Raw genomic sequence first — 27,567 nt, 5'->3', positions numbered from 1 at the left:
GAGCTGCGGTGCAGCCTGCCCTCTCCCTCTTCAAGTAGTTATGAAAGATAGTAATGATACAGTGAGAAACCCAGCAGAGGCCACCTTAACCAAGTTATCAAGATCAATAACACTGGGAAATAGATACATCCTGAACCTTGTACACCGAGGGGGATGCAGCATCATATCTGTTGTACTTTAGCCCCAAAAATGAGCAATCAGGAGAAATTATTAGACATCATCAAACGCAAATGAAAGACACTAGACAATGTAATTGATCAATACTGGTCTAAAGCATAAAGGTCATAAAGGAGAAGGAAAGAATAAAGAACTGCTATGGACTGCAGCAAGCTAAACAGGAATAAACAAATGCAAGGGGCCGGCACTGTGGTGCAGAGGGTTAAAGGCCCTATCTGCAGTGCCCGCATCCCATATGGGCATTGGTTCAAGTCCTGGCTGCTCCACTTCTAATCCAGCTCTCTGCTATGGGCTGGGAAAGCTGTAGAAGATGGTCTAAGTGCTTGGGTCACTGCACCCACATGGGAGACCCCGAAGAAGCTCCTGACTGTTGGTTTTGGATCAGCTCAGCTTTGGCCCTTGCAGCCATCTGGGGAGTGAACCCACAGATGGAAGACCTCTCTCTCTCTCTCTCTCTCTGACTCTCTGTAATTCTGCCTTTCAAATAAATAAATAAATCTTAAAAAAAAAAAAACACGAAAAACAAACAAAAAAACAGATGCAAGTGGGACACTGGAACAGTAAAAGAACATTAGTGTGTATATTCAAATAAGGTGTTCAGTTAAATGAATTTCATCAAAATTAATTTCCTCATCTGACAATTGTATTATGGTTATGTAATATGCCAATAATGAGGAAGCTGAGTGAGGGATATTTGAAAAGTATTTGTACTCTTTTTTACAACTTACCTATAAATCTCTAATTATTTCAAAATAAAATATTGAAAACATGGTTTATAGAGAAAATGCAATTGAAGATGGTCATAATTTAAATTAATAAATCCTTAATTGCAGCCTTAAGGAATGTTACTTTATGAAAAAAATTAAAGCACTAGGCAATATCTGAACGATATAAGTCAGAGTCTTGTTTTAATATCCTTACCCTTTATATCTAGGGCTGGCCTTTTGACTTGTTTTGACTGACAAAATGAAATTCTATGGCAGTATTATGACTTCTGTTCCCTGCTCAGGAAGTGGGAGGCCGAAACTACTCAGTCTTTCCAAGTAGCATAGCCAAGGCTGTGAGCATGTAAGGCCACCCAGCCCCCAGCAGACTCAGCAACTAACTGTGCACATATGAGGCTACCACATCCATATCTCCTGGAGCCAAGCTGCTCCAGCTGAGCCTTGCCCACAGAATTATAAACAAACAAACATAGTGTTCAGAGTCTTTTTAATTTGGAGATAACCTTTTTTTTTTTTTCTAATTTTTTTTTTTTTTTTTGACAGGCAGAGTGGATAGTGAGAGAGAGAGAAACAGAGAGAAAGGTCTTCCTTTTTTGCCATTGGTTCACCCTCCAATGGCCGCTGCGGCCGGTGCATCTCGCTGATCCGAAGCCAGGAGCCAGGTGCTTCTCCTGGTCTCCCATGGGGTGCAGGGCCCAAGGACTTGGGCCATCCTCCACTGCCTTCCCGGGCCATAGCAGAGAGCTGGCCTGGAAGACGGGCAACCGGGATAGAATCCGGCGCCCCAACCGGGACTAGAACCTTGTGTGCCGGCGCCGCAAGGCAGAGGATTAGCCTGTTGAGCCACGGCGCCGGCCCAATAACCTTTTTTTCTTACAGTAATGGCTAACTAATACAAATTCATAGAAGAAAAACTAATCTGTTTCCACCTAGATGATGAGGAAAACTTGATTTGGAAGATAACTTTTGAGCTTGGATTTGAAGGATTTAGAAAGCTGGAGTTGAGGACAAAAGGCTTTCTAAATGAGAAAGAAGTAGGGTCACAGCATCAAGAAAGGAGTGTATGGGAAACAAGGACAGTAGCGGCCCGATGTGGCTGGAGCATAGCACCTGCTAGGGGGCTTCCAATTACCCGTGTGGTGCAGAGGTCAGTACAGAGTTCCTTGGCAATTGCCATCAGGAAATCTCTCCTCAAAACATTTACATTTCACAAAATAAACTAATTTTTGGTGAGGTGTTTTCAAAATTACGTACCACAAAGTGAAAAGCACAGGTGTCCCATTTCTCTATCCTTAGATGGCAGGAATAAGTTCATGATTCACAGCTCCAGGGCCTGAAACCTAGATAAACCAGGGGGAGAATTTTACTTGAAAACAACCTTGGGGTTTGGATGAGGTTCAAGTTTAAACACAGATAAATGCTTGCAGATCTGAAAGCTCTGGTGGAAATATCTGGACCACCATGCTGGCATAGAAAGTAGATTTTCAAATCTTGACTTAAACAGAGTGTCTAGATAAGAAATGTGTTTTAAATCTAGAGAGAGGATTAAGATGTGGTTCTTGTTTCTACTTAAGTTGAACTTTATTCTGTAACACTTAAAGCAACTGGTAAGCAAGGACAAAATAAGTAAGATGAGCATTTAGAATTTAAGAATAAATTGGTTTTTGATAGGTTGACTTGGATTATATCCTGGATCACTCTGTTGCTAGATGTGTGATCTTAGGCAAGTTACAAAACCCCACTGAATTTATTTTCTCATGTAAAGTCAGAGGCAATGACACCTACCCCACATGGTTGTTAGGAAGATTAAATAAAATCGCGTATAATGAATGATAGTGTAATTCCTATCTTTAATAAATATTCAATATATGATGTCAGTAAATTGTTATTTTCCTGTGAATATCAACTTTACCCATCTATTTACCAAGCTTGATTTCCTATGTACGTAATAATTAGATAAAATCTAAAGGCCCTGATCATGTTTTCCAAGCACATCAGATTTGCTATATGTGTGTGGTTTCCGAGTGCTCCCATATCTATGAATCTTTGTGCTTCATTTTCCCAAAGGGGGACGAGTTTTCTTCTATGAAGGCAGATTTAATATATCAAGTTTCATCTCCAAATCTGATAGAGTAAATAGCAATCACAGAAGTTAGTCCCCCAAAATGGCCCTCACTAGACTGTGCCTCCTAGGATATTCTGCAGTGTAGTCTAGTTCCAGACTGACTCAAGAGTGGTTCTGACTCATGAATACAAGGCAGTGGAAATGATACAGCGCCAACTACTGGGCCTAAGCCTTAAGGAAGCCTGACAATTTCTAATTCTGTGAGCTGGATGCCTACCATTTCAGAAACGGCCTGCTGGAAATACCACGTGGTGAGGCCATGCAGAGAGAAGACCTGCGATGACATCAAATAAGAAATGTGGCCTGGCTTTACCAGCATCCCAGATGAGGCTAAACTTCCAGCTGTCCCTGCCAAGGCACCAGACTTGTGAGTGTGCAAGTTTGGATAGTACAGCTGGGTTCAGGCCTTGGATGACTGCAGCTCCAAAGACATCAAGTGGGGCAGAAGAATCACAAAGCTGAGCCCAGTCAACTCATCTAATTGTGAGAGAGAATCAAAATGATGGATGTTTTAAGCCACCACGCTTTGGGATGTTTTGTTACATAGCAGTAGCTAACCAAAACAGCAATCATGTCCTTTATATGTGTTAATACTTTGTAATGTTTCAAAGTATAGAGGCAAGAATACATTTGAGTCTGCTTTCCAGGCTGAGTAAAGTTTATATAGAGGATTTTTTAACTTTGCAGATTTTTTTTCCTGAGGTTGAGTTTATCCTCAGAAAGAAAAACAATTTAGAGCTTTTGGAAAGTGTAGTAGATAATGCCCTGTCATCCTATAACAGTGCTTTGTTTGAAAGAAACGTCTCCTGTAGGTCTCTGGAGCAGGGATCTGTGCCTTTCGACAGTGACTTTTTGAGAAGAGTTTTAGTCACTGACGATTCAAGTCATAATGCTGTGTGGGAGGTGCCACAGTATGGCTTACATGAATGAGTGTTATTGTATCGTTATTGTCTCTCTCCCTCTCTATCTCTCTATCTGTGTCTCTCTCTGTGTCTGTGTGTGTGTTTGACTCAGGATGTAGACAGGTATGACTTAGCCCTTCTTGCCAAATGGGACAGGTTGTGGGTGTCACAGGCCTGCACCCTGGAATGTGGGAGGCCATTTGGGCCTAGGGGTAGATCCTGATACCCACTGGTAGAAGTCAGGACATTTCATTCTAGATGTTGGCAGTAACAGGAAAGCTGTCTGCTTCTGGGATTTACATGACAGGAAAAACTTGGGTTTTTCAGGGTTAATGATACATAGATCCACACAGAAAAGGACAAATCAGCAGGAAACAGTCACCAGGCTGTAACATTCACTCTCCCGAGTGAGGCCAAGAAGGGTCCCAGGGCTGCTAAGACTTATTTCTTGCAATAGAAACCAAACAAAGGTGGCTTAGTAAAAAGTTCCTAAAGTTCTATTTTCTGAGGAGTGTGTTGAGTTCTAGGATGTTGTGCTGAGGGCCTGGGTAGTGAGGTCAGTGATTTAGCTAAGAGGGAGGAACACTGGAGAGTTGAAGTCAGATTTCACAGCTAGATCTGTGAAAAGCCAAATATTGCATAGAATGCACATGTAAGTAAAGTTCTAGATTCCCAGCCTCCAGAAAGCTAAACTGAGGCAAGGGGGAAAAACCTTGATGGTGCACAATCACCCAGAAACACCGTACCTTTGAAAAGGACAGACCTGTGTTTTAATTCCCACTTTTTTTTTTTAAGATTTATTTCCTGATTTGAAAGAGTTACAGAGAAGGAGAGGCAGAGGTAGAGACAGAAAAAAATCTTTCATCCTCTGGTTCACTTGCCAAGTGGCCACCATGGCCAGGGCTGGGCCAGGAGTCAGGAGCTTCATCTGGGTCTCCCACATGGGTGCAGGGGCCCGAGGACTTGGGCCATCTTCCATTGCTTTCCCAGGCGCATTAGCAGGGAGCTGGATTGGAAGTGGAGCAGCCAGGACTTGAAACCAGCGCCCATATGGAATGCTGACCCTGCAGTAGGTGGTTTTACCTGTCACACCACAGAGCCAGCCCCTCAATTCCAGTTTTAATTGGTGTCCCCACTGGCTCTGTGGCTGTGGGCAAGTCACATGGACTTGTGGGGATTACATTGGCTTGCCTGGAATAGAAATTTGACAATAAAGGCTTACCCAAAAAGAAGCTTCTTTTCTCACACAACAAGAAACCTGTAACTGGACAGTTCAGAACTGGTGAAGTTCCCCGCTAGCTCCCTACAGCTTTTTCCTTCTTAATCCTCAATGTGTAGCTTTTGATATCATGGCCTCAGGATGGCCACTCCACTTCCTCGCTTCACTTCCTGCAGGCAATAAAGTAAAACCATCTCCCTGTGAGGGTTTCTTCATTTGGGGGTGGGGAGACTAGAACCCTTTCCCAATGACATCTATCCATATCTTGTTGCATTTTGCACACATACATAAATACAAAACATAGCCTTGTGCATGCAGTTGGCTATCTAAATATCAGAGATTTGGACAATGGGCAATATTTTCAACTGGATGCATGATTAGTACAAATTTGGTGAGTCTGGAAGCAGGAAGAATGGATAAGCAACTGGCAATGGATGCCACATTCATTTATTCATATTTTAAATGGGGATGGCAAAAGCTCCATAGCAGAAGTTTACAATACAGAGTATATCCCCTCCAGAAGGCAAGCAGAGTGAAGGGAATTCTTGTCTTTTGTGACTGGTGCATCTGCAGCGCCCGGAACAGTGTCCTCAGTAATTACCTACTGAATTAATCTAAAGATGAAGTCAGTACAGTGCACCGGCTGGCACACAGAGGGAGCTCAACAGACTGCTGTTGCTGTGGAGTCTGCCTGTGGCTTTTGCTAGTGTCATTTTCAGCTGGTATAATAGCAACTGGCTGTCGCAGAGGCAAGTGTTTTCAAAAGAGGTATTTACTAAGGAGAGATGAATGGAGAGTCATGATTGGTCCAAGCACAGGGTCTTCCTCAGTGTCACTACCCTTCAGTAGGGAAAAGTTAATGTACCCTATCCTGAAGTGGCCAGCAAAAACCTTAACTTTCTCAGAAGCCAGTGCTATCTCAATGTGTCTGTTGTTATAAAAATCTCTACCTGGAATTAAAATGTCCAACTCAACCAGGTTCAGGAAGAAACCAGGAGTTATCATTAAACATCTCAAAGAGCTGTGTTCTTGAATGTAAGAGCTGGGCTGATAGTTAAAGAGCATCTGTTCCATTGTTGAGAGAAAAAGTAGTGGGTGCCTGATTTGTCTCAAATTAGCATCACTAACTCTGAGCACAGTCAAAAGGGGATCCTAGCTCATTCAAATACAGGCCAGAGCTTTCTCTATGGCTACACCAACCATCTCCATAACCCATTAATGGTCCCCATTTCATGCTGCCCAGCTGCCAGCCACCTCCCACGGCCAGCTGTGCTGGATGGACACAACCTCTGCTACCGAATGGCTCCTTTTTTGGAAGTGCCCACAATTATGACATCATCTTTCCTGGCACTGGATATAGCAGTGGCCATGGACAGAACACTCCCTATACCCCAGGCTCCCTGCTGTCTCTGTTGTTTTCTTCGGAGTCCAGCTCACCCCACTGGTTGCTCTTCCTCATCTTGCATTCCCTCTTAAACTCACTTCTCTAAAAATGCTGTTTCCATATGACCAGGGAGCTCAGCATTGTCCAATCTGTGGGCCCGGTTTTCTGAACATATCTTCCTCCAGTGCTTCTGACATTTTTTACCAAAATATTCCTGATATCAGAAGAAAAAGATCACGAGCTCCAGGAAATGTGGAGGTATGACTTGAAGTCATAGCCACAAGCATGAAAGAACTTTGAAGTCTCATTTTATCTTATGACTTCATGTAAGTTTTTCATTCTACTGCTATATGAAAACAATGCTTTTTCCTCCAGATAACTTAATAAGGTTGTTTCTCAAGGGATATACTTGTTTTAATTTCATGGCTGCATACCCCCTTTGCTGCCTGTATTTGGTGTAAATTTTTAACTCTAACCAGGTTCTTGGGGCATCCTCAGCAGTTTTTTCTGCAGGCTAAGTAGGAACTACGTGAGATGAAAGGCAAAGGAGTGTGGCTTCTTCAAGTGACATTTACTCTTCCAACGCCTTCCTTCTCACTGCCTCTCCTCACTTCACTCTCCCCTGGAGAACAGTATCAAGAACACAGGAAAGAATACAAGTGATCTGGCACTTTGGCTGCCTAAGCTACTGCCTTGTTTAACCCTGGCAGCTCGGCTCCCAGCCAGGGAGGATAAACAGACTGTGGGGAGTGCTCCTTGGAACTCCTGGATGCAAGCTGCCCGCAAAGCACTTTCAGGTAGGGGTGACACCACCCCAGAGTTCTTTCACTCCATTGTGTGTGTCACTCAAGGAAAGGATGACCCAGTGCCTGTACCAGGGCACTCTGTTCTCAGAACTTCTTTCTAGGGGTATCACACCTCACCTCTGTCCTTAGAACTATACTGCCCCTTTCCCTGTATTCTGAATACTCTGTAAGCAAATTTTTACTTAGAACTACAGATGGCTTTCTTTTGGGATATATTTCAGACTCCGATTTCTACTTAACATTTTAACTAAAGAGGCTGCACTGTGGTGTCGTGGGCTGGGCCTCCACCTGTGGCACTGGCATTCCATATGGGAGCTGTTTGGAGTCCTGGCTGCTCCTCTTCCGATCCAGCTCTCTGCTGTGGCCTGGGAGGGCAGTCGAGGATGTCCTGGGTGCTTGTGCCCCTGCACCTGTATGGAGACCCAGAGGATGCTCCTGGCTCCAGTGTTGTGGCCATTTGGGGAGTGGACCAGCAGATGAAAAACCTTCTCTCTGTCTCTCCTGCTCTCTATCTATAACTCTGCCTCTCAAATAAATAAAATCTTTAAAAAAAATATGGATTTTAACTAAAAATCTTTATTAACATCATCTTAGTTGGCTTTTAGCATTGAAATTATTGCATAATTTGATAATCTAAGGAATATCCATGGTGAGCATTTAGCCTAGCAGTTGAGGCATGAGATAAGATGTTCAATCCCATGTTGGAGTACCTGGGTTCAATTATCGGCTCCAACTCTTGACTCCAGCTTCTTGATAATGTATGTCCTGGGAAGCAGTGGTGATTCCCACCCATGGTGGAGACCTGAATTTCAATCCTAGAGCATAGTTTTTGTCCTGCCTCAGCTCTGGCCATTGCAGCATTGCAGACATTTGAGGAGTGAACCAGTAAATGAGAGCTTTCTCCCTCTTTCTCTCCCTCCCCCTTTCCCTCTCCCTCTCCCTCTCCCTCCATCCTTCTCAAACAAAAACAAAATCTGGACAGTATCACTTATATCCCACTGCTGGGCTTTAATTACATGGCCACACCAATTGCAAGAGAGGCTGGACAATTTAGTTTTATTTTGGGGTAGCCAAAAATTGTATTGTTTCAGAAGAAAAAAGTACCGCTCCTAGGGGATAGTTAGTATGCTCTGTCACCCATAAACATATTCAGTCTCTGCAGTATTTCTCATATTGAACTTGGTTTTCCTGACACCACTCCTAGTTTTTCTCTCTTCTCTCTGGCTATGCCATCTCAGGCTTCTTGGCATATATTTTCTCCTAGAAGCCCCTCATTGTTTGCATTCACTGGCATTTGATCCTCAGAACCTCTTTATTTCTCACTCTGTAGACTTTCTGGCAAGACCACATCAAATCTGTGGCTTCTACTTGATTTTTAAAAAATCTACATTTTCTCTCAGATATTATCTTTCTGAATCCCAGATTCAAATATCCAATTCTATGGGAGAGTTGTCCACTTGAATATAGAATGGGCAAGTCAAACTCATTAAATCAAACTCATCATCTCTCCCATCTGAACGCTCTCCTTCTCATGTCATCATTGTTTACCCAATGACCCCTGAACCCAGGATCCTGGCTTGCAGTGGAGTTTTCATCTCTCACATGTTCAATAGCCGTTTCCTCCCTCTTAGCCATCCTCCATGACTACGCCTTCAGAGTTAGAGCACTGGCACACGCCACCTACTGTACTGATACACACAATATATTTTAACTCATGTAGTTTTCAAACAGCCTTACTGTTAGTATTATCCCCATGTTACAGGTGAGGAAATGATCAAACAGAAATCAAGTAACTCTCCCAAGTGACATATATCAGATCAATGGCAAAACGGGGGTTTGATTCCAGGCATTTGAGGCTAGAACAGATTCTTTTTCAACTGTGATAACTTCCCATTTTAGCCCTTCTCGTTTATTGCTTTATTATTCTCAAAGCCTTATGACTGGTTTATTCTCTCTTATTCAGTTTCACTAACTCCTCTCCTAACTTCTTTCTTAGGACTACCAGAGTAATCTTTCTAAAACATGATCTAATTATCTTGATCTGTTGCCTAAAACGCACCAGTGCTTCTCCATCACCACCTGGTTAAAGTTCAAGCTCCATAATAACACACAAGGTCCTTCCTGCTCCGGCTCCTGCCCAGCCCTATAACCTCCTCTGAAACTTCACAGACACAGTCCCAACTGCCAAATCAGATTGCTCAAAGTTCCTCAACTCACCTTACCCCTTAGTGCACCTATTTCCTTGCTTTAAAAATATATTATTTATTTATTCATTTACTTGTATATTTATTTGAAAAGCAGTGAGACAGAGATCTTCCATCTGGTGGTTCACTCCATAGATGCCTGTAATAGGCTGGGCTGGACCAGGTTGAAGCCAGAAGCCAGGCTCAAACTCAAGTCTCCCACATTACTTGAGCCATCACCTGCTGACTCCCAAGGTGTACACCAGCAGGAAGGTAGAATCTTGAGGGGAGCTGGAACTCAAACCCAGGCACTCTCCTATGGGATACAGGCATCTCAAATAGAGTTAAGCACTGTGCCAAAAGCCTGCCTTCTTTCCTTGCTTTTGCTCTCATTCATAGCTCGAATTTCAAGGTCAAGTTATTATGTGATAGCTCAAAGATCCCCAAGGGTAGAAAAGCTACCTATATGTGCTTCATAGCTCTATATTGTACTTTTCACAATAAATAAAATCTTTCAAAGAAAAAAAGGTAGAGTAAATGAGAGTTGAGTCTTCTCTCTCTTCCTTGCTGACCTATATAAGTTCCTTGAGTGAAATGTGGTTCTTAGTATTTGTAGTACCAATCAAGGTATTTGGTACATAATAGTCGTCCAGAAAACTGTCAAAGAAAATGAACTAAAAAGTATGACTACTTTATGCCACTTTCCTAAACAAAGCCTAGCCCGGAATAATATAGAAGCCATGTTGTTTGGTATGACACCTCATGGGGATGGACATGAGGGTCTGGGAAAACAGGAGAGGTGGTCAGGAAAATAACCTTTATTATATTTAATCACTAAGGAAATAATGTGCAATATAAGAGTAACAACGCCAGGACATTGAAAATGTTCAGTTTTAGTGGTGGTGGGAGGGGTTGTTTTTAAAGGAAGTAACAAATTAAATGTAAAAGGATGTATTTTTCCTTTCTCTTTTGCAGAGCTTTGTTGGGGAGCTTTGTGGGGAAGCCAACGCAGAAATTCTTGTAGAATTTTTAGAAAGAAGAACATGGTAGTTTTATTTATTTAATAGGATTCTGGTGCCTTTGTGTCAGGCAGTCAGAAGTGAAATTACCTTCAGTGGTTCAGTCCCTTCTCTGCTCCCAATCATCCCTTCAAACCCACGCACATTAGACAGAGCAGTTGTCCTTCGATACTAAAGAAATGCAGTGGATTCTTACGTTACCGTGGAAACAGAATCACTTTTGCTGTGAGACACCTCGCTTCGTCTGCACTATTATGAAGCAGAATACATGGGGAGGGATGGGAGGGGAATCAAATATTCTTCCCACTAGCGTTGTATTTGGCCTTGGGCTGAATAAATGACTTTCAATTAGAGCACTTAAATATCTTTTAACTTTAATAATTACTATTCAAGCCCCAACTGAGTTTTACTTGGAAAAGAGGGGGAAAAAACTGATCCTGCTCTTAAGCCGAGAGCTATAAATTCTCTCAAACTAGACAACACCTGTTAAAGAAAATATAATGGTTTCATTGTGCAGACAATGAGTATCTTTGTTCTTTTTTGTTTTTTGACTTTCTGATTTGATCATAGTGTGGATCCGTGGAGTTGTCTTTACCTTTTTTTTTTGTCTCTAATCGTGGCACCTTTATACTGAGCATACATATTTATAACTTCTTGTGTGTGGCTGTGTGCCTTCAGATCTTCTGTTCCCAACTTGCTGCTGAGCCTTCCTACCCACCTGTCACCCATGCCCACTTCTGGGCCTGTATTCCCTCCCTTTGGAAACCCCACTGACTGGGTCTGCTGCTGGAGCCTTGTTTTCCTAACTCCCAACCCTAAACTCAGTTACTGGCCTATTTTATTTTCTCTTCTTAACTGCTCTATTTCTTACTGTTTGTGCTGCTGTCTTAAAGAAAAAATCTATAGCATCTACAAGGATCAACTCAGTAAAGTCTCAGAAATAAAATAAGAATTGCTCTTCCCTTAAGCTCCAAAGATGTTCATTCTCTTCTTACAGGCCCCCAAAAGTGCTATTAAAACAAACAAAACTTTAAAATACACACACACTCCCTTCACATTACCTTGGGGGCTAACTATAATCACAGGAAAAATCTCTATAAATAAAGAAGAAGAAAGAAAAGTTTTATATTAATGTAAATGAGAAAAGGATGTGATACTTTTAAAAGTACTCATATTTTGGTTCTAGAGATAGTAAAGTAGACTTAAAAGACAATTGATTATTACTGAGCAACTTAGTGGCTGCCACATTTAATATCCGTCATCCAATTTTATTCTCAAATTCATCTCAATAGCTACCTTATTTTCATTTTACAATTGAAATGAAGATACTGAAACAATTTTTTAAAGGTCATTTTCAAAGTCATCGTACGAACTCTAAATGGTTTCTGATTCTTTCTAACCATATCATCTGGTACAGTGTCCAGTGCTCTGATGTGTGGAGTTTTAAAACCCAAGGGAAAAACTGATAAGAATATGGCCTTCATTTCTGGCCTTGTCACCTCCTGACAGGACTTTGTGAAAGTCATTATTTCTTTCAAACCCAGATTTGTTCCTCCGTAAGTAACATAAGTGAACGACTTCTTATCTCTTCATATACATGGGGAGTTAAACAGTTAATGCAAGCACATTCGATCACATACTCTTGCATCTCCCAAATCATCTCATATGGTGCTGGGTTGAGTCGAAGATGCTTAGCATTCATTTTTAAGTGATGCAGTGGGTGTTTAAATCAAACTAATCCAAAAGCTACATGAGCAACCAGTCATAGACCCAATTTTTATAATTTCAAAGAGGATTCATTAAATGGCTGGACACAATTAGCTCAGGCTGCTTTATGAGGATACAGTCATAACCTTTGTTCATAATAGTATCTAATTGACATTTTAAAAATAATGACCTTTTATTATCCCATATACAGAAATATTTCATTTTGCTGAACTCCATTGCTAATTTTCAGAAACCTCAGGCAATGTTAGTGAAATAAATATTGAAAAATAACACCTGAAATCCTATCCTACTAGAAAATTAGCAAATACTGCTCCCTTTTAAGCATTTACTATGTACATAATTAACTCTGAACTTTCCAAACACAATCTCTTTTAATTTTATTATGAATCTATGAAATTGAATCTGTTATTGCCATAATTTTATAAAACAGGAAATAGGTTCAAGGAGTTAAAATAAATTGCTCAGATATCAAAGCCAGTCTAATACACAGCCCATCCATACCCACTTGGACAAACCCAAAACTGGCCTGGTCCCAGCCACAATCCTGCACACCATCCTACAGTGTAAAGTCACCTCTGAGAGAACCCCAGCTGCCTATTTCTGTTAAGTTCTTCATTCTTTGCTTTACGAAAGGAAGGGGGGAGGGACAGGTGAGAGCGGAAAGAAGGAAGAGGAGAGGAGAAGAAAGGAAAGAGAAGAAAATCACTCTATGACTTCTACACCTACTGAAAACCTCGGGGATAAGGTGGGACCCATCCAACTCTAGTCAGCGTTGTTGAATAATGTGGAGTTCCAGTTTGATCGGAACTGATGTCATTTGCCTTTGTTTTGCATTTCACAGGAGAAGTGTTCCTGCAGATTAAAGGACCACTGGAAGATATTTATAAAATCTACTGCTACCACCACGATGAAGCGCACAGTGTCCTGGAGTCCTATGAGAAGGAAGAGGAGCTGAAGCAACACTTGAGCCAGTGTATCCAGTCCTTAAGGTAAGGCCTTTTCAAACGGTGAATCCCAGCTCTTCGCACCTGCCTTGCAGGGAACATTTCAAATGGACACAGATGAAAGGTCTCACATAAATCCCTAAATTTTGTGAGGCTCACTGGGCACTCTGCTTTGCATTCCCTCGATGAAAAGCTGGCATGCCAGAAGTCTGGAAAACAGGTTTTATTTTTTCCTTTTTCTGTGTGAGGATTGACTAAATATAAAATGGAATGGAAATATGCAATTCCAAAAAATGAGAAGTGGACAGTCTCCTCCCCCGCCAGTGATTGCAACTTGCCTGCTCTCACACAGTTTTAGGGCAGGCATACTTGAAAACAGGTGAGCTTATATGAGCACCAGAGCGCATGAGCTGATCAGGTTGGTGGAATGTTCCATGACCTCTGAATGGTTCTTTTCTTTCCCCAAACTTACTGTAGTGGAGGAGGAAAGATTGGTAAAGACGAATTAGGCCCTACTAACATAAATTTATGCCTTTCTTCCTCATACCTAAAATATTGGTGGAAGTTGCTACATAATATACATTTTCTTTCTAGAAGAAATATCTATGCATTATAAAAAGGTGAAAAATAGAAGTGTGAATAAGATTTTTGTAAAAAAAAAACACCTTGATATTCTATCACCTATTAATAATCCATTTGCATTGTCTTCTGATCTTATTCATGTACATGAATATAGGCACATATTTAAACTGTTTCTTGTCAATGAAATTGCCATCTAGTTGTTTATATATTTTCCTTAAGAAGCTTAAAGCCCAAATTACTATCTTACTTCACATTTTACCCAGTGGTTTCCTTTTGGTCTTTTTATTTATTTATTTATTTATTTTTATTTTTTGACAGGCAGAGTGGACAGTGAGAGAGAGACAGAGAGAAAGGTCTTCCTTTGCCATTGGTTCACCCTCCAATGGCAGCCGCGGTCGGCACACTGCGGCCAGCGCACCGCGCTGATCCGAAGGCAGGAGCCAGGTACTTCTCCTGGTCTCCCATGGGGTGCAGGGCCCAAGCACTTGGGCCATCCTCCACTGCACTCCCGGGGCCACAGCAGAGAGCTGGCCTGGAAGAGGGGCAACCAGGACAGAATCCGGTGCCCCGACCGGGACTAGAACCCGGTGTGCCAGCGCCGCAAGGTGGAGGATTAGCCTATTGAGCCATGGCGCCAACCTGGTCTTTTGCTTTTAGGAATTGTCCAACCATCAAATGACCTTGACTAGGCAACTAATTAACCACCAGACAGCTGCTGTGTGCAAATCAATGCTCACCACTCTGACTCCCTAGCACACATTCCTTACATATGCTGCTGTGGGGAGGGGAATGGCACAGAAATAGGGGGTCCCAATGTGTTACAGAGGTTTGTAGCTGTGCTATAGTACAGTCAGGAGACTAAACTTTGAAGGAAATCTATCCTGGCAAGAACTGGATTTGAATGTGGATTTAAACAGGGCCTGGCTGTGTCACAGTACACCAAGCCTCCGTCAGCAGCACTAGCATCCCATTTGGGCACATGTTTGAGTCCCGACTACTCCACTTTTGATCCAGCTGTCTGCTAAGGTGCCTGGGAAAGCAATGGTAAATGGCCCAAGTTGTTGGGCCCACATGGGAGACCTGGAAGAAGCTCTTGGCTCTTGGCTTCGAATTGGCCCAGCTCTGGCTGTTGCAGCCATTTGAAGAGGGAACCAGCGGCTGGAAGACCTTTCTCTCTGTCCCTCCCTCTCTCTGTCCATAACTCTGCCTCTCAAATAAATAAATAAATCTTTAAAAAAAAAAACCACACATACAAAAAGAAAATAAAAAAGAAACTGGGCCTGATGAATTATTTAAATATATATATACATACATACATTTAAAAAAAATTCAGCTCTATTGCCCTCTACTGGCCCTTAAATTCTTGCAAATTTAAACCATTTTCCATTCCATAGAAAAGAATATATTCAAGTCACTAAATTGCAAGCATGAAATTATTTATTTAATGCTGTACTGTGCAAGCAGAGTTCTGGGTGCTAACAACAGAAAAATAAATAAGACCTAAGCTCTGCCCACAGGGAGCTCAAGATGATCAGATAAGTCTTTAATATAGGATGAGTAGCTCCACTTGATTATTTCTTACTGTGTTCAGTTTAGTTTCATGTTAGTATATCGATTCAGAGAAATATTAAACCTTGAAGTTATATCCATCTTAACAAATTCATCTATTAGGAGCAAAATCCTCTAAATGTACAGGTACAGTTTTTCACAGGAAAATAATAGTGTTATCTGGGTGTGAATGAATACCTTTCCTACCTTAAACTAATTACATGATCTAATTCAATAAATACTCATCTTGAGAATTGTTTCCCTTCTTCAGTTTCTAAAAACAAAAGAGGGAAATCTCATAGCAAATGAACAACCAACCCACACCTTGGCTCATCACCTCACTGCCAACCCACGGCATGGAGGTCCTTACCTGGAGAGGATGTGCTTAATCTACTTGGAGCCTGTACTCCCGATTGTGTACCAAGTGGAGCTGTCTGTGCAAAAGAGAATGAACATTAGCTTATTATTCATTGATCCTTTGGCTTCTAAGAGAAAGAAATAGGCCCCATCAGAATATTCCACTAGGCTGTGTAGCTCAGTATCATTCCCCTAAAATCCAGCAAAAGGCAGAGGTAATTTTTAAACCTCATGAAGTCCCAATTACTGAAAATTACTTTTGGGCCCAGTAGCTTATTTGGTCCTTTTCTGCAAGCTTCGAGTTATGGCTCTGGTGGTGCCCCACATTTTATGTATTCAGAACCATTCTGATTTTAGGGCATAATTTCAGGCACTGGAAGGTGTTAAGCTTTAGAAAGCACAAAATCCAAAAGAAGCAATATTGGCAGAACTATTTCTTAAGGGAAAGAAAATCAAAATAAAATAGCTCAAGTTAGAGCCATTTTCCCAAAAGTTGCCTTTCCATGAAAATAAAGTTAGTGATGAATTGTACTGGTCTGCCTAAAGGCTGAAAGCGCTAGAATTATTGACGTTACTGTAATACTGACCTCAATTGAGCTGAGCTTTAAATTCTGAGAAACAGGTTTTCAAACAGGTTTATAGGCCAAAGAGAGCCTGGAACACCCTAAGGGCTTGGTTTCCCTTGCCAAGTAATCAGTCAAAGCTATTACTGTCATTCTGCCTTTTCCTTGTGGCTAAATAAGGGAGCCCCAGTGCAGTTGCCAATTTCTAATGAATATTAGGTGTGGCCTCCATTTTCTACCATGTAAGCGAATATTAGAACTACTTGGTTTGGAGCGATATCCACAAGACAGGTGGCTTCACGCCTCAGAAGCTAAAGCGGATTTTAAAGCAACTCTTGCTGCATTTTAACCAAAATTAAATGTGTTTATTGAGGGCCTAATAAATATTTATTAACAGCACAAGATAATGTTGAAAATGTTTTTTAAAATTTATAAGTAAATTTCTTGCCTCCCAGGAACACAAACTTGTTGGAGAGATAAACAAAACTATCTAGGAAGTTTAATAATAATGCAAGAGTTCATTTAAATAACATAGTGGGTAGAGTTTAAGACAATTTCCAATATGGTGGGAAAGATAGAGCCTACTTCTATAACAAACTGAGGATCAGAAACTTTAGTTGATCTCTGAAACCTGTTATCTTTCAAAAGAGAAAATAATATTCATATCCAGCAAGGAATTTTAAAATGCTTTGAAATGTTAGAGCAGTGTGTGAGTCCCCGCTCCTCCAGTGGTATATATTAAAAGTACAGATTGATATGCTCTGCCCCAGATTAAACAAAACAAAACAAAAATAGGATCCCTTATGATCCAGCTTGGAATATGCACTTTAATAAACACTCTTGAGTGATTTTGACACATGCTCAAGTTACCAACTATTTTGGGGGCAGAAATCATGACCACAGTGCCCATCCACTGCTTCCCTCAATCTAGATACAATCTAAGCAGTAATCTCAGGGTTTGGAGACTTTTAGAAAGAAAAGACTCCAAACTATCCAGAAACACAATACGCATCTGCATCTGTAGTCTACAAGTTGGGAATTTGCAAGTTTGTACTTATTTAACAAGGAGTGTTTATAGAGTTGCACTAGGGACCCCTAAGATTATGTAAAATAGTGTATTACCACAGTCTCCAAGGGTATCAAAGTTGTTTGCTAAGGATCTGATTACTTAGCCTCTTTGGTGGTTATTTAAGGTTTCTGATCTGTATGAGGAAAATAAAAACCAGGATTGCTATAAATATAAGCATTGCTATAATAAGAATAGCTTGTCTGTTGCCTCCTTTCTGTTTTTTTTTTTCAGTTATAAATACTAACAAAGTCCCTACTGCATTTTAGAGGCCCCAGAGATTTGTTTATTTTGCAATTTAAACAAAGAATGTGGAGGTTAGTCCAAGTTTTCTGAGATGGAAGACACATCTCTAGTTTCACATTCACTTGTCATACACATTTATTTTCATTTTCTCACTAACCAAGGCCACCAGCATCGGGAGGAAAACTCGCTTCTAGTTTCCTGGGCATGTTGCCTGCTCACATGACTCCTGTAGCTTCTCCATTCAGAGAGGAAGTGGAAAGCTCATGCCTGCCACACACACTCTAACGGAATACATTTCAACTGGTTCACTATACCATATACTTCTTCTAGTGTTTAAAACATTTATTTCGTTAGTTTTATTTATTTGAAAGGTAGAGACAGTCAGATACACAGGGATCTCCTAGCTGTTGGTTCACTCTCCAATTACCCGCAACAGCCAGGACTGGGCTGGGCTGAAGCCAGGAGCCTGGAACTCAAGTTAGTTCTCTCACATTTGGGTGGCAGAGCCCCAATTACTTGAGCCATGACCTGTTAATCTCCCAGGGTGCACATTCCCAGGGAGCTGAAATTGGAAGGAAAGCAGGGGCTTGAACTCAGGCACCCTAATAAGGCATGTGAGTATCCCAAGTGGTGTCTTAACCATTGTACCAAATGTATTACTGTCTGCCTCTATACTTAGTATTTTAATGGAGTACTCCGAGTAAAAAAATAAAATAATTTTTGGAAATTCTTTTGGTTCCTTATTACATGACACCATGTTTAAACAATGATGAAATTCCTCAAGGACTAATCACAGAAAAATTTTTGCTAATTGTGAGTCAAATTATAATGAACCCATGAGGGTACAAGGTACATGGTAGATACATTAAACAATTTTATCCCATAAAAGGACAAATGGGCACAGTTTAACTTCCTCTTGCCTGCATTGTCTTTGGCTGGGATTAATTTATGAAAGTTTTTGCACTAAAAGAGACTTTTTTATTTTTAGTGGTGAGCAAATAAAATAGGAAATTTATAATGCAGTGCCCCTACCATTTAGATTGTGGTTTCTCCTGTTGGAAAGTCTTTCGGGTTTCTTTTTATGAAAATGTTACATTACATTAAACAGTGTTTAATTTATGGTATAATGTTTATGTTTGATTTAGTTGAAATAAATGGAATAAACAAAAATATTCCATGCCTTCTCTAAGAGTTAAAAGAACAATTGTTTTCTTTTAACTTCAATGTTTTTATTCCTAAATGAATATACTGTTCACTTGTTTTTTCCCATGGAAAATCATATATTTTAATTTTTATTCAACTTATTCCTCAAATTTTCTGATCTCAGATCTACAAAGTATATTGGGAAAATGAGATTTCTCATTAGAAGGAGATAGAAGTTAGGGAAAGAATATGACTTTAATGGAAATGGGTGGAAGGAAATATTGTGGAGGGAGGAGGGGGGTGGTGCAATTTCTTGCATTGCAGAGGAAGAGTTCTTTAAACAGCAGTTAATAATTGCCTAAAATTAAGGCAGCTGCTGATACCAAGGAAATTATAATTCTGTGCATGTTTCCCATTTAGGAAGTCTTGGAATCAGCAGACAGAACTTAGTTATTTCCAGATGTCTAGGAATCCACTGATATGTTGTGTCTGAAGACTGGTGAAACATTGCTCACATGTGTATGACATTGTTTTCCACATGAGGGGACATCAAAAAGTTCATGGAACATGGAATTAAAAGGTAATTTTATCGTGGTGCAAAAACTCTTTGAAAGGCATGCATAGTTTTTTCATAATACGCATTTTCCCTGAACTTTTTGAAAGTTTCTCCATATGCAGGGATTTCAAAAAATTTTTACACCTAAATAAATATATCTTTTAATTCCACTTGATTATTAACTTGAAAAAAAAATTTTTTTATGTGTGTATGTATATATGAAAGAAAGAAAGAGCCAGTGAGAGGGAGACAGAGATAGAAAGAGAGAATCTTCTATCCACTGATTCATTCTCTAAATGCCCTCAACAGCTCGGACTGGGCAGGCCAAATCCAGGAGCCAGAAACCCAATCTGGGTCTTTTGTGTAGGTAGCAGAGGCCCAAGTACTTTGAGCCATCTTCTGCAGTCTCTCAGGGTATGCATCAGTAGGAAGCTGTATTTCAAACAGAGTCAATACTCAAACCAGGAACTTTGGTAGGAGATGCAGGCATCCCAAGGAGTGACTTCACTGCTGTACCAAATGTCTGCTCTGGGCTATAAACTTTTTGAAGCCCCCATATATATAGAATACTAGTATTAATGAAAAAACTAATTGTTTATTAAAATTTATTAAATTCGGGGCCGGCGCTGTGGTGCAGGGGGTTAAAACCCTGGCCTGAAGTGTCACCATCCATATGGGCGCCGGTTGTAGTCCCAGCTGCTCCTCTTCCAATCCAGCTCTCCGCCTGGGATAGCAGTAGAAGATGGCCTAAGTCCTTGGGCCCCTGAGCCCACATGGGAGACCTGGAGGAAGCTCCTGGCTCCTGGCTTCAGATCAGTGCAGCTCCGGCCATTACGGCCATCTGGGGAGTGAACCAGTGGGTGGTTTCTCCCTGTCTCTACCTCTCTCTGTAACTCTGTCTTTCAAATAAATAAAATAAATCTTTAAAAAAATTTATTAAATTCAATATAGGTACTTATCTTTAAATTTTTTCTCAATCATTGAATATAAAAGGGCCATCTACTCTTATGAAAATATTCATTGTTGACAATGGAGCAACACCAAGAGGGTGGAATAGGGAGGGAGCTTATTGCTCTAGTTTAGGAGAGGATAGTTAAAAAAAAAAAAAAACCATGGAGAGAGTGCAATCTCAGAGAATAATTAGAGAGAAAAAGTCAGAGGAAACTCCACACAAATTAGATGGACTTTGTGGACCCACATGGCGGGTGTGGACGTGTACAACTCAGGACCCCAGCAGCTGAGAGCCTCAGCACCAGCTTTAGAGAGTGAGGTGAGACCAGACTGCAGCAGCCCAAGCCACTGGCAATAGAGTTGCAGAAAGAGCCTTGCTTGAGAATAGCTTGGAGCCCTGTGGAGGACAGTGGACCTGCCAACCTAAAGGGAAAAAAAGGGGGGCACATTTCCCTCTCCCCAACCACCCAGCACCAGCTTCCTGTAACTAGCTAGAGAGGGCAGAAGCCATTTTGGACATATGTAACAGCTGCACCAGCTCGTGTCCACGTGCCCAAAAACCAGCTGAGAGGAGATGCCTGAGCCTCGCTGGGAGAATTGACAAGGGGTTTGGGTGCTCTTGGCTGTGGGACTCTTGTGTACCGGGACTGTGAAAACACTGTGGCTGTGTGTGAGGATACAGGGTGTGGCTGTGTCTTTGGGTAGTCACTGAGTGACTCCACACTCTCAGGGCTCCCCAGTTCCCTGGTGAAGGTCATTGTCATAGGATCTGTGCTCACACAGAGGACTTCAGGGATCCTTTGTGTGGTTTTTGTGGCAGTGCGAACAAATATTATACTCACTGGGGCTAGCAACCAAGCATGGGCCTCCTTGGAGGAAAGGAGATGAATGTGAGCAGATTAACCCTCCTCTCTGATTAAAAACAGAAAAAAAGAAAGAAATTTACCACACCCAGTTTGGGTGTCACCTTGGACACTCCCCTCACCCTATAGCACTGAAGAGAGCTCCCTAGCCACACCCAGCACACACCTCAGGGTATTCGCTGAAAGAGCAGAAGCCACTAAGCCACAAAGGTGTAGTCCAAAGATAAAAGCCATCAGATGGAAAAAACAAACAAAAACCAAGTATCTCCACAAATGCCCAAAATAAATGCATCAGTTCAAGAAAGGAAGATAAAATGACACCCCAAAAGAACACACAACATTTCAATAGTAGAATGTGAAGATGAAGAGATTGAAGAAATGCTCAAAATGAAACTCAAAAAATTGATTGAAGGATTACTTAGAAGTAATCAGAAGCAAATCCATGAATTAAAGAAATCCATACATGACATGAATGAACATATTTCACATGAAATTGAGATTTTAAAGAGAAATCAAAATGAAATACTGGAAATGAAGAATATAATAGAACAAATAAAAAATGCAGTGGAGAGCCTTAACAACAGACTCGGTGAGGCAGAAGAAAGAATATCTGAGTTAGAAGACAAATCTTGGGAAATTTTTCAATCAGACCAAAAAAAAAAAAAAAAATTAGAACAACAACAAAAAAGTGTTGGAGATTTCTGGGATACTATCAAATGACCCAACATATGGGTCTTAGGAGTTCCTGAAGGCACAGAAAGAAAGAATGGATTAGAAGGCCTTTTTAGTAAAATAATTACAGAAATCTTCCCTCATTTGGAGAAAGAAAGGGATGTCCAAGTACAGGAAGCACACAGAACTCCTAATAGATGTGACCAGAAAAGATACTCACCACGACATACTGTAGTCAAACTCTCCATAGTAAAACATAAAGAAAAGATTCTAAAATATGCACAGGAGAAACAACAGATTACTTTCAGAGGATCTCCAATTAGACTCACAGCTGACTTCTCAGTAGAAACTCTACAGGCTAGGAGAGAATGCAGATATATAGTTCAAGTCTTAAGAGAAACAAACTGTCAACCCAGAATACTGTATCCTGCAAAGCTCTCATTTATGAATGAAGGTGAAATAAATACCTTCCATAACAAACAGAAATTAAAAGAATTTGTCACCACTCATCCAGCCTTACAAAAGATGCTTAAGGATGTGCTATACACAGAAACATGGTCATCGCTATGAAAGAAGGTGAATGCAAAAAATCTCCCAGTAAAAGTGCTAAGGAAATCCAAAGTAAACAATAGAAACATTTATGGAAAAACAGCAGGGAAATAGAACTTGCTCTGGTTTTTCTTCTGTAGTTCCTGAGATTTCAGAATATCCTGTTACTGGGAACCTACCCACATATTAAGACAATCTCTTTTCAAATCTTCTTAAAAAGAAGCCATTGATTATATTGGACCACTTGTTTTTCCCTTCTCGTTTTACATACCATTTGTGTGATTACAGTGTTAAGTCTTGGTTCTTATGTCTTTGGCCGGAAGAGTGCATGAGCTATTTTAGATGAATTTTTCCCTGTCTTTGAAACTCAGTCTGTGTGTTGTTGCCATAAAAGAAAATACCTGGGTTTGCATTACTTGAATACTTGAAAACTGAAAGTGATAAGATATATTATGTAATGAATTAGGTTTTTATTTCTGGATAAAATTAGAAATGAAATAAAAATTTGAACTACTTAAAGGATGAAAATAATGATAGTGTTTATAAGCACTGTGAACCCTTTTGTGTTTGAGGCATCCAAAAGTCGTGTTTAGTAGATTTTTTGCCTGAAATTCTGCTCTTCTTTTCTGTGCTTCATGCATTTACTCTCTCTCTCTCTCTTTTTTTTTTTTTAAGATTTATTTATTTGAAAGGCAGTGTTACAGAGAGGCAGAAGAAAAGGCAGAGAGAGAGAGAGTCAGTCTTCCACCCCCTGGTTCACTCCTCAGATGGCTGCAACAGCCAGAGCTGAGCTGATCTAAAGCCAGGAGCCAGGAGCTTCTTCTGGGTCTCCCATGAGTGTGCAGGGGCCCAAGGACTTGGGCCATCTTTTACTGCTGTCCCAGGCCATAGCAGAGAGCTGGATTGGAAGTGGAGCAGCCGGAACTCAAACTGACACTCATATGGGATGCTGGCACTGAACGCACTGGCTTTACCTGCTATGCCACAGCACCAGCCCCTCATCCATTTACTCTTATTATTGACACTGTAAAACAGCAGGGTTAAAGTATCATTATATCTGTGTTCTTTATGAATCCCATAGCTTTTCTAGTTAAGGAAAAAATAGTCTCAAAAATACTCTTTGTGTCATTTTGTTTTGGTTAATATTTTACTCACTAATGGTATTTTAGATACCTTTAATCATTTTAATAAGATGTTGGGGCTGGCACTGTGGCACAGCAGGTTAAAGCCCTGGCCTGAAGCGCCAGCATCCCATATGAGCATCGGTTCTAATCCTGGCTGCTCCTCTTCTGATCCAGCCCTCTGCTCCTGGCTCCTGGCTTCAGATTGGCACAACTCTGGCCATTGCAGCCATCTGGGGAGTGAACCAGCAGATGGAAGACCTCTCTCTCTGTCTCTACCTCTCTCTGTCTTTCAAATAAATAAAGTAAATCTTTAAAAAAATAAGGTGCTATAAAAATTTAAAACATTACATACTGTATTTGAACTAATTAGTGAAGAGTAAGGAAAAAAACTAGCTTATTGAGACTATAGATGTTCTGTTAGTTAAATTTCAAAATGTTTAATAAAAGAGCTTTCAGAGGTAGGTTGAACCCCAATGGTATCCATTAAACTAGCTCCTGAGACATGGAAAGCAGTGGAGGACATGTGAGGGTATTTACTTGCCATGGTTGTGGTTGTGGTGTGCTCATACTTAAATACAGGTAGTGACACAGCGACATTTTTGTTGCCCAATACTCTGAAATAGTGTCCTGCACTTATCTGTACTAAATTAACTAAAGAAATTGTATGCTTGTACTGTATTTGGGAGCCTTTGTACAGCTAGGTAAAATTTCCATGATACAAAGTATTTGGATGTTAAAATTTACTATTATAAGGACAAAGACATGGTATTATTCCATGTGCTTAAATGATAACTTGCTTATTGAGTTTCAAAAGAAAAAAATATGAAATGACTAATTGCCACTGCATTAGCTGTCATGTTAAATTGGCAAGTTGTAGCATAAAGCTTAAATCTGTGTTTCTCAAATGTGAATCATAGTAGTCTAGTGCTGCTTTGTATATTGTAAATGCTACAAATAGTCTCAGCACTGAAGATGTATTGATACCTCTCAAATGAACGCAACCTTTGGTGTAGGTGTTTTGATATGTCTCAGAAAGTATCTGAGTATCTGAAAATTTGTTAATTTGTTTGGTAATGAAGATACTTCCTCTTCTTTTGTTGTTGTTCCATATTTTTATGTTTAAATTGAATTTTTACATTTTTACTACTGTTAAGTTTAATTTGTTCAATGGTTAAAATGGGGTTGTCAGTAAAGAAACTTAAAAACAGCCTCTCATGTAATTGCTTAACTAAAAACTACATTTTGTGTTCTGTGCTTATACACTTTCAATGATCTGTATTTCTGTTTAAATATAAGTGATGATGTTTAGCTTTAGTTTCTGTTTAATAAGGTTTTTTACCATTGATTAAATGAATGAATGTATCTTTTTGAAGAGATTTATATTCTGTAAATAAAAATTGTTTGAAACAAAGAAAAAAGAAAATATTCATTGTTTCCAAAAGGTTGGTGCCAGTGGTCATGGTGGTCAGGTGATAAATACAGGCTATGATTCTATTTCTCTACGGCAACATGAGGCTTTTGGAGAAAAAAATCCATCTTTCTTATTCCTTAAATATAGTTTGAGCTCCTACCAAGTGCACAGCAGTGAACAAATCAGCCATAAATTCTTGTCTGGAGTGGTGGGGAGGAGAGGTAGATGACAAACTAAATAAAAAAGTTTTGTAGTATACCAGAAAGTGACAAGTGTTCTGGAGAGAAATGCCTAGGGCATTGCGGATAAAGAGTATGGCATGAAGCAGGGGACAAGTTTTAAACGATTGGTCATGGAAAGCTTCATTGGGAAGTAAGGTTTGAGAAAAGACCCAAAAGAGCTAAGGCAGGGGAAAAGCGAGCAAATCCACCGCCAGCAGTGCCGGCATCCCATACAGGCACCGGTTTGAGTTCTGGCCACTCCACTTGTGATTCAGCTCTCTGCTATGGCCTAGGAAAGTAGCAGTGGATGGCCCAAGACCTTGGTCCCCTGCATCTACATGGGAGACCTGGAAGAAGCTCCTGGCTCCTGGCTTTGGATCAGCCCAGTTCCGGCTGTTGTGGCCTTTTGAGAAGTAAACCAGCGGTAGAAGACCTCTCTCTCCGAGCTTCTCCATCTCTTTCTGTATAACTCTGATTTTCAAATAAATAATTAAATCTTAAAACACACACACACACACACACAGAAAAAAAAAAGAGCAAAGGCATTAAACCAGATTTTTTTTTTTCCCCTGGGGGTGACTGGCCCCCGCCTCTGCCCCGCCCGCTTCCGGGTGCTGCGCCTCCCGCCCCTTTCCGCATTTTTCTCCGTGCTCATGGCCGGCTGGGCTGGCCGGGTCCCAGGATCGGTGTAGGGACCCCTCCAGGCTGGGGCGGCGGCAGGTCGTGGACAGTCGTGGACACCTGCCCCCTGGCAAGTCGGCGGGGATGTACACCAGGGATCGTGCCCCTGGCCTAGGGACCAGAGCCACCGAGCCTGAGGCCTGCTCGGCAGGCCAGCCGGCCCCAATGGGCCTGAGGAGTGAGCCGTGTCACAGGTGCGGGAGGACTCCCCTGAGGCGGTGACTGCCCAGGGTGAACAGGAAAGGGGTGCAGGGTTGAGCACGGGGTCCTGGAGAACCGAGCCCAAGCAAGAAGGTGGGAGGGCTTGGCCAGAGACTGCCAGGAGTCCCTCAGAGGGAGGGGCCAGCTCCCCAGGGCCACCCTGGAAGGTCCAGGGGGCTCACAAAGCACTGGACGTCCTCCCCAATATCTGTTCCTAGGAGGCCGGGAGGCAGGCCTTGGCCCTCCGCGGCCGCCGGGCACATCTCTGACCCGGTTTCCACAGCACCAGGGCCATTCTGGGTACAGACCCCTCCTCCAGGAGGCTGGGAGCCAGGGACAGGGCGGGTGATTCCTGGAATCGTGGCCAGGGCTGGGAGCCGCTCTCCCTGGAGGCTTGGGTCACCCCTGCCCCCACAGCCCCTGGTGAGCTGACCCTGGCCCCTCCAGCCTCCTCCACTAAGGGGCTTTCCCAGGGCTGAGGAACCTGTGCCCCTGCAATCCGGGCGCAGCCACGCACCGACTCCTCCACTGGGCACAGCCAGTCAGAGCCACGGCCCCCACGGGCTCCAGCTGCTCCACTGCGCCCTGCTAGCCCGTCAAAGTGCCTGGGCCCCGCACCCGTGGGAGCGGGGGACCCAGCTCGTCCTCGCGGCCGTCTGGGGAGCATGTACAAAGACTGAGAGGCATGTGCAAAGCTGTGTTAATGTCAGCAATTTAAGGAGGATGAGAATAAAAAGAAATGGGTAGAGAAGAGATGGAAGAAGAGGCAGATCATAAATGAGCATTGCTTTTCACTGGGATGACATAAATTTTACACAAAAATTAGAAACACCAAGTGAAGTCTTTTGTGAGAATTATTCATTCATTGAATGGGAATTGTTCATCATCTGCATGTCATTATACACAGAAGTGTTGCAGAGCTTTTGATAATAGTTTTCTGCAAGCTAGTTAAACATTTCCTTTGTAATCTTACAATTTTGGCTTCTTCCATTACCATGTTTAACATATCATTTTTTCATAATATAAATGAAAATTTAAATTGAACCCCATTTCCAAATTATCAAAATTTACTAACTATAATCTGAATCGAAAGTTAAAAATTTTTTTATTATTATTTGAAAGAGAGAAAGAGAGAGAGATCTTCCATCCTCTGGGTTCATTTACCAAATGCCCGCAAGTGGCTAAAGTCAGGTCAGTCCAGGTCTCCTATGTGAGTGGCAGGGGCCCAACTGCTTGAGTGATCACCTGCTGCCTCCCAGGGTGCGTAGTAACAGGAAGCTAGAAGCAGGAGCAAAGCTGAGACTCAAACCCAGACTCTCCAGTATGGGATGCAGGCATACCAAATGGTATCTCAACTGCTGCGCCCAACACCTGCCAAGAGTTTTTGTTATATAAAGTACGAAATGAAAACGGTTTATATATTGAAATAAGATTTTAGGGATAGGGCTTTAAAATAATGAGACTAATTCTACAGAGTATCATGAAATTTACATAACACAAATTAGGATGTTTTATAATGTTTGCATATTACTTCAGATATGTGGATTTACACAAATTTCATTTTTTCTCTTACAGGCAAATATACATGCAAGAGTAAGTACCTTTTTAAATTTATACTTTA

General features: G+C 41.4%; 1 protein-coding gene across 1 annotated transcript in view; it reads left to right on the top strand.

Annotated features, from left to right (window-relative positions):
• The window catches only part of ARHGEF38 (Rho guanine nucleotide exchange factor 38), a 137,850-nt gene that overhangs the window by 68,322 nt on the left and 41,961 nt on the right, over nucleotides 1-27,567 (top strand). Inside the window, exons 4-5 of the mRNA XM_062199132.1 lie at nucleotides 13,110-13,257; nucleotides 27,522-27,539. Coding sequence (XP_062055116.1) covers nucleotides 13,110-13,257; nucleotides 27,522-27,539 — 166 coding nt within the window. The remainder of the gene's footprint in view (nucleotides 1-13,109; nucleotides 13,258-27,521; nucleotides 27,540-27,567) is intronic.

This window comes from Lepus europaeus, chromosome 8 (assembly GCF_033115175.1).
Source record: "Lepus europaeus isolate LE1 chromosome 8, mLepTim1.pri, whole genome shotgun sequence".
In the NCBI taxonomy this organism is placed as follows: Eukaryota; Metazoa; Chordata; class Mammalia; order Lagomorpha; family Leporidae; genus Lepus; species Lepus europaeus.
The sequence above is the reverse complement of the archived record's forward strand: the minus strand, read 5'-3'. Positions and strand labels throughout refer to the sequence as shown.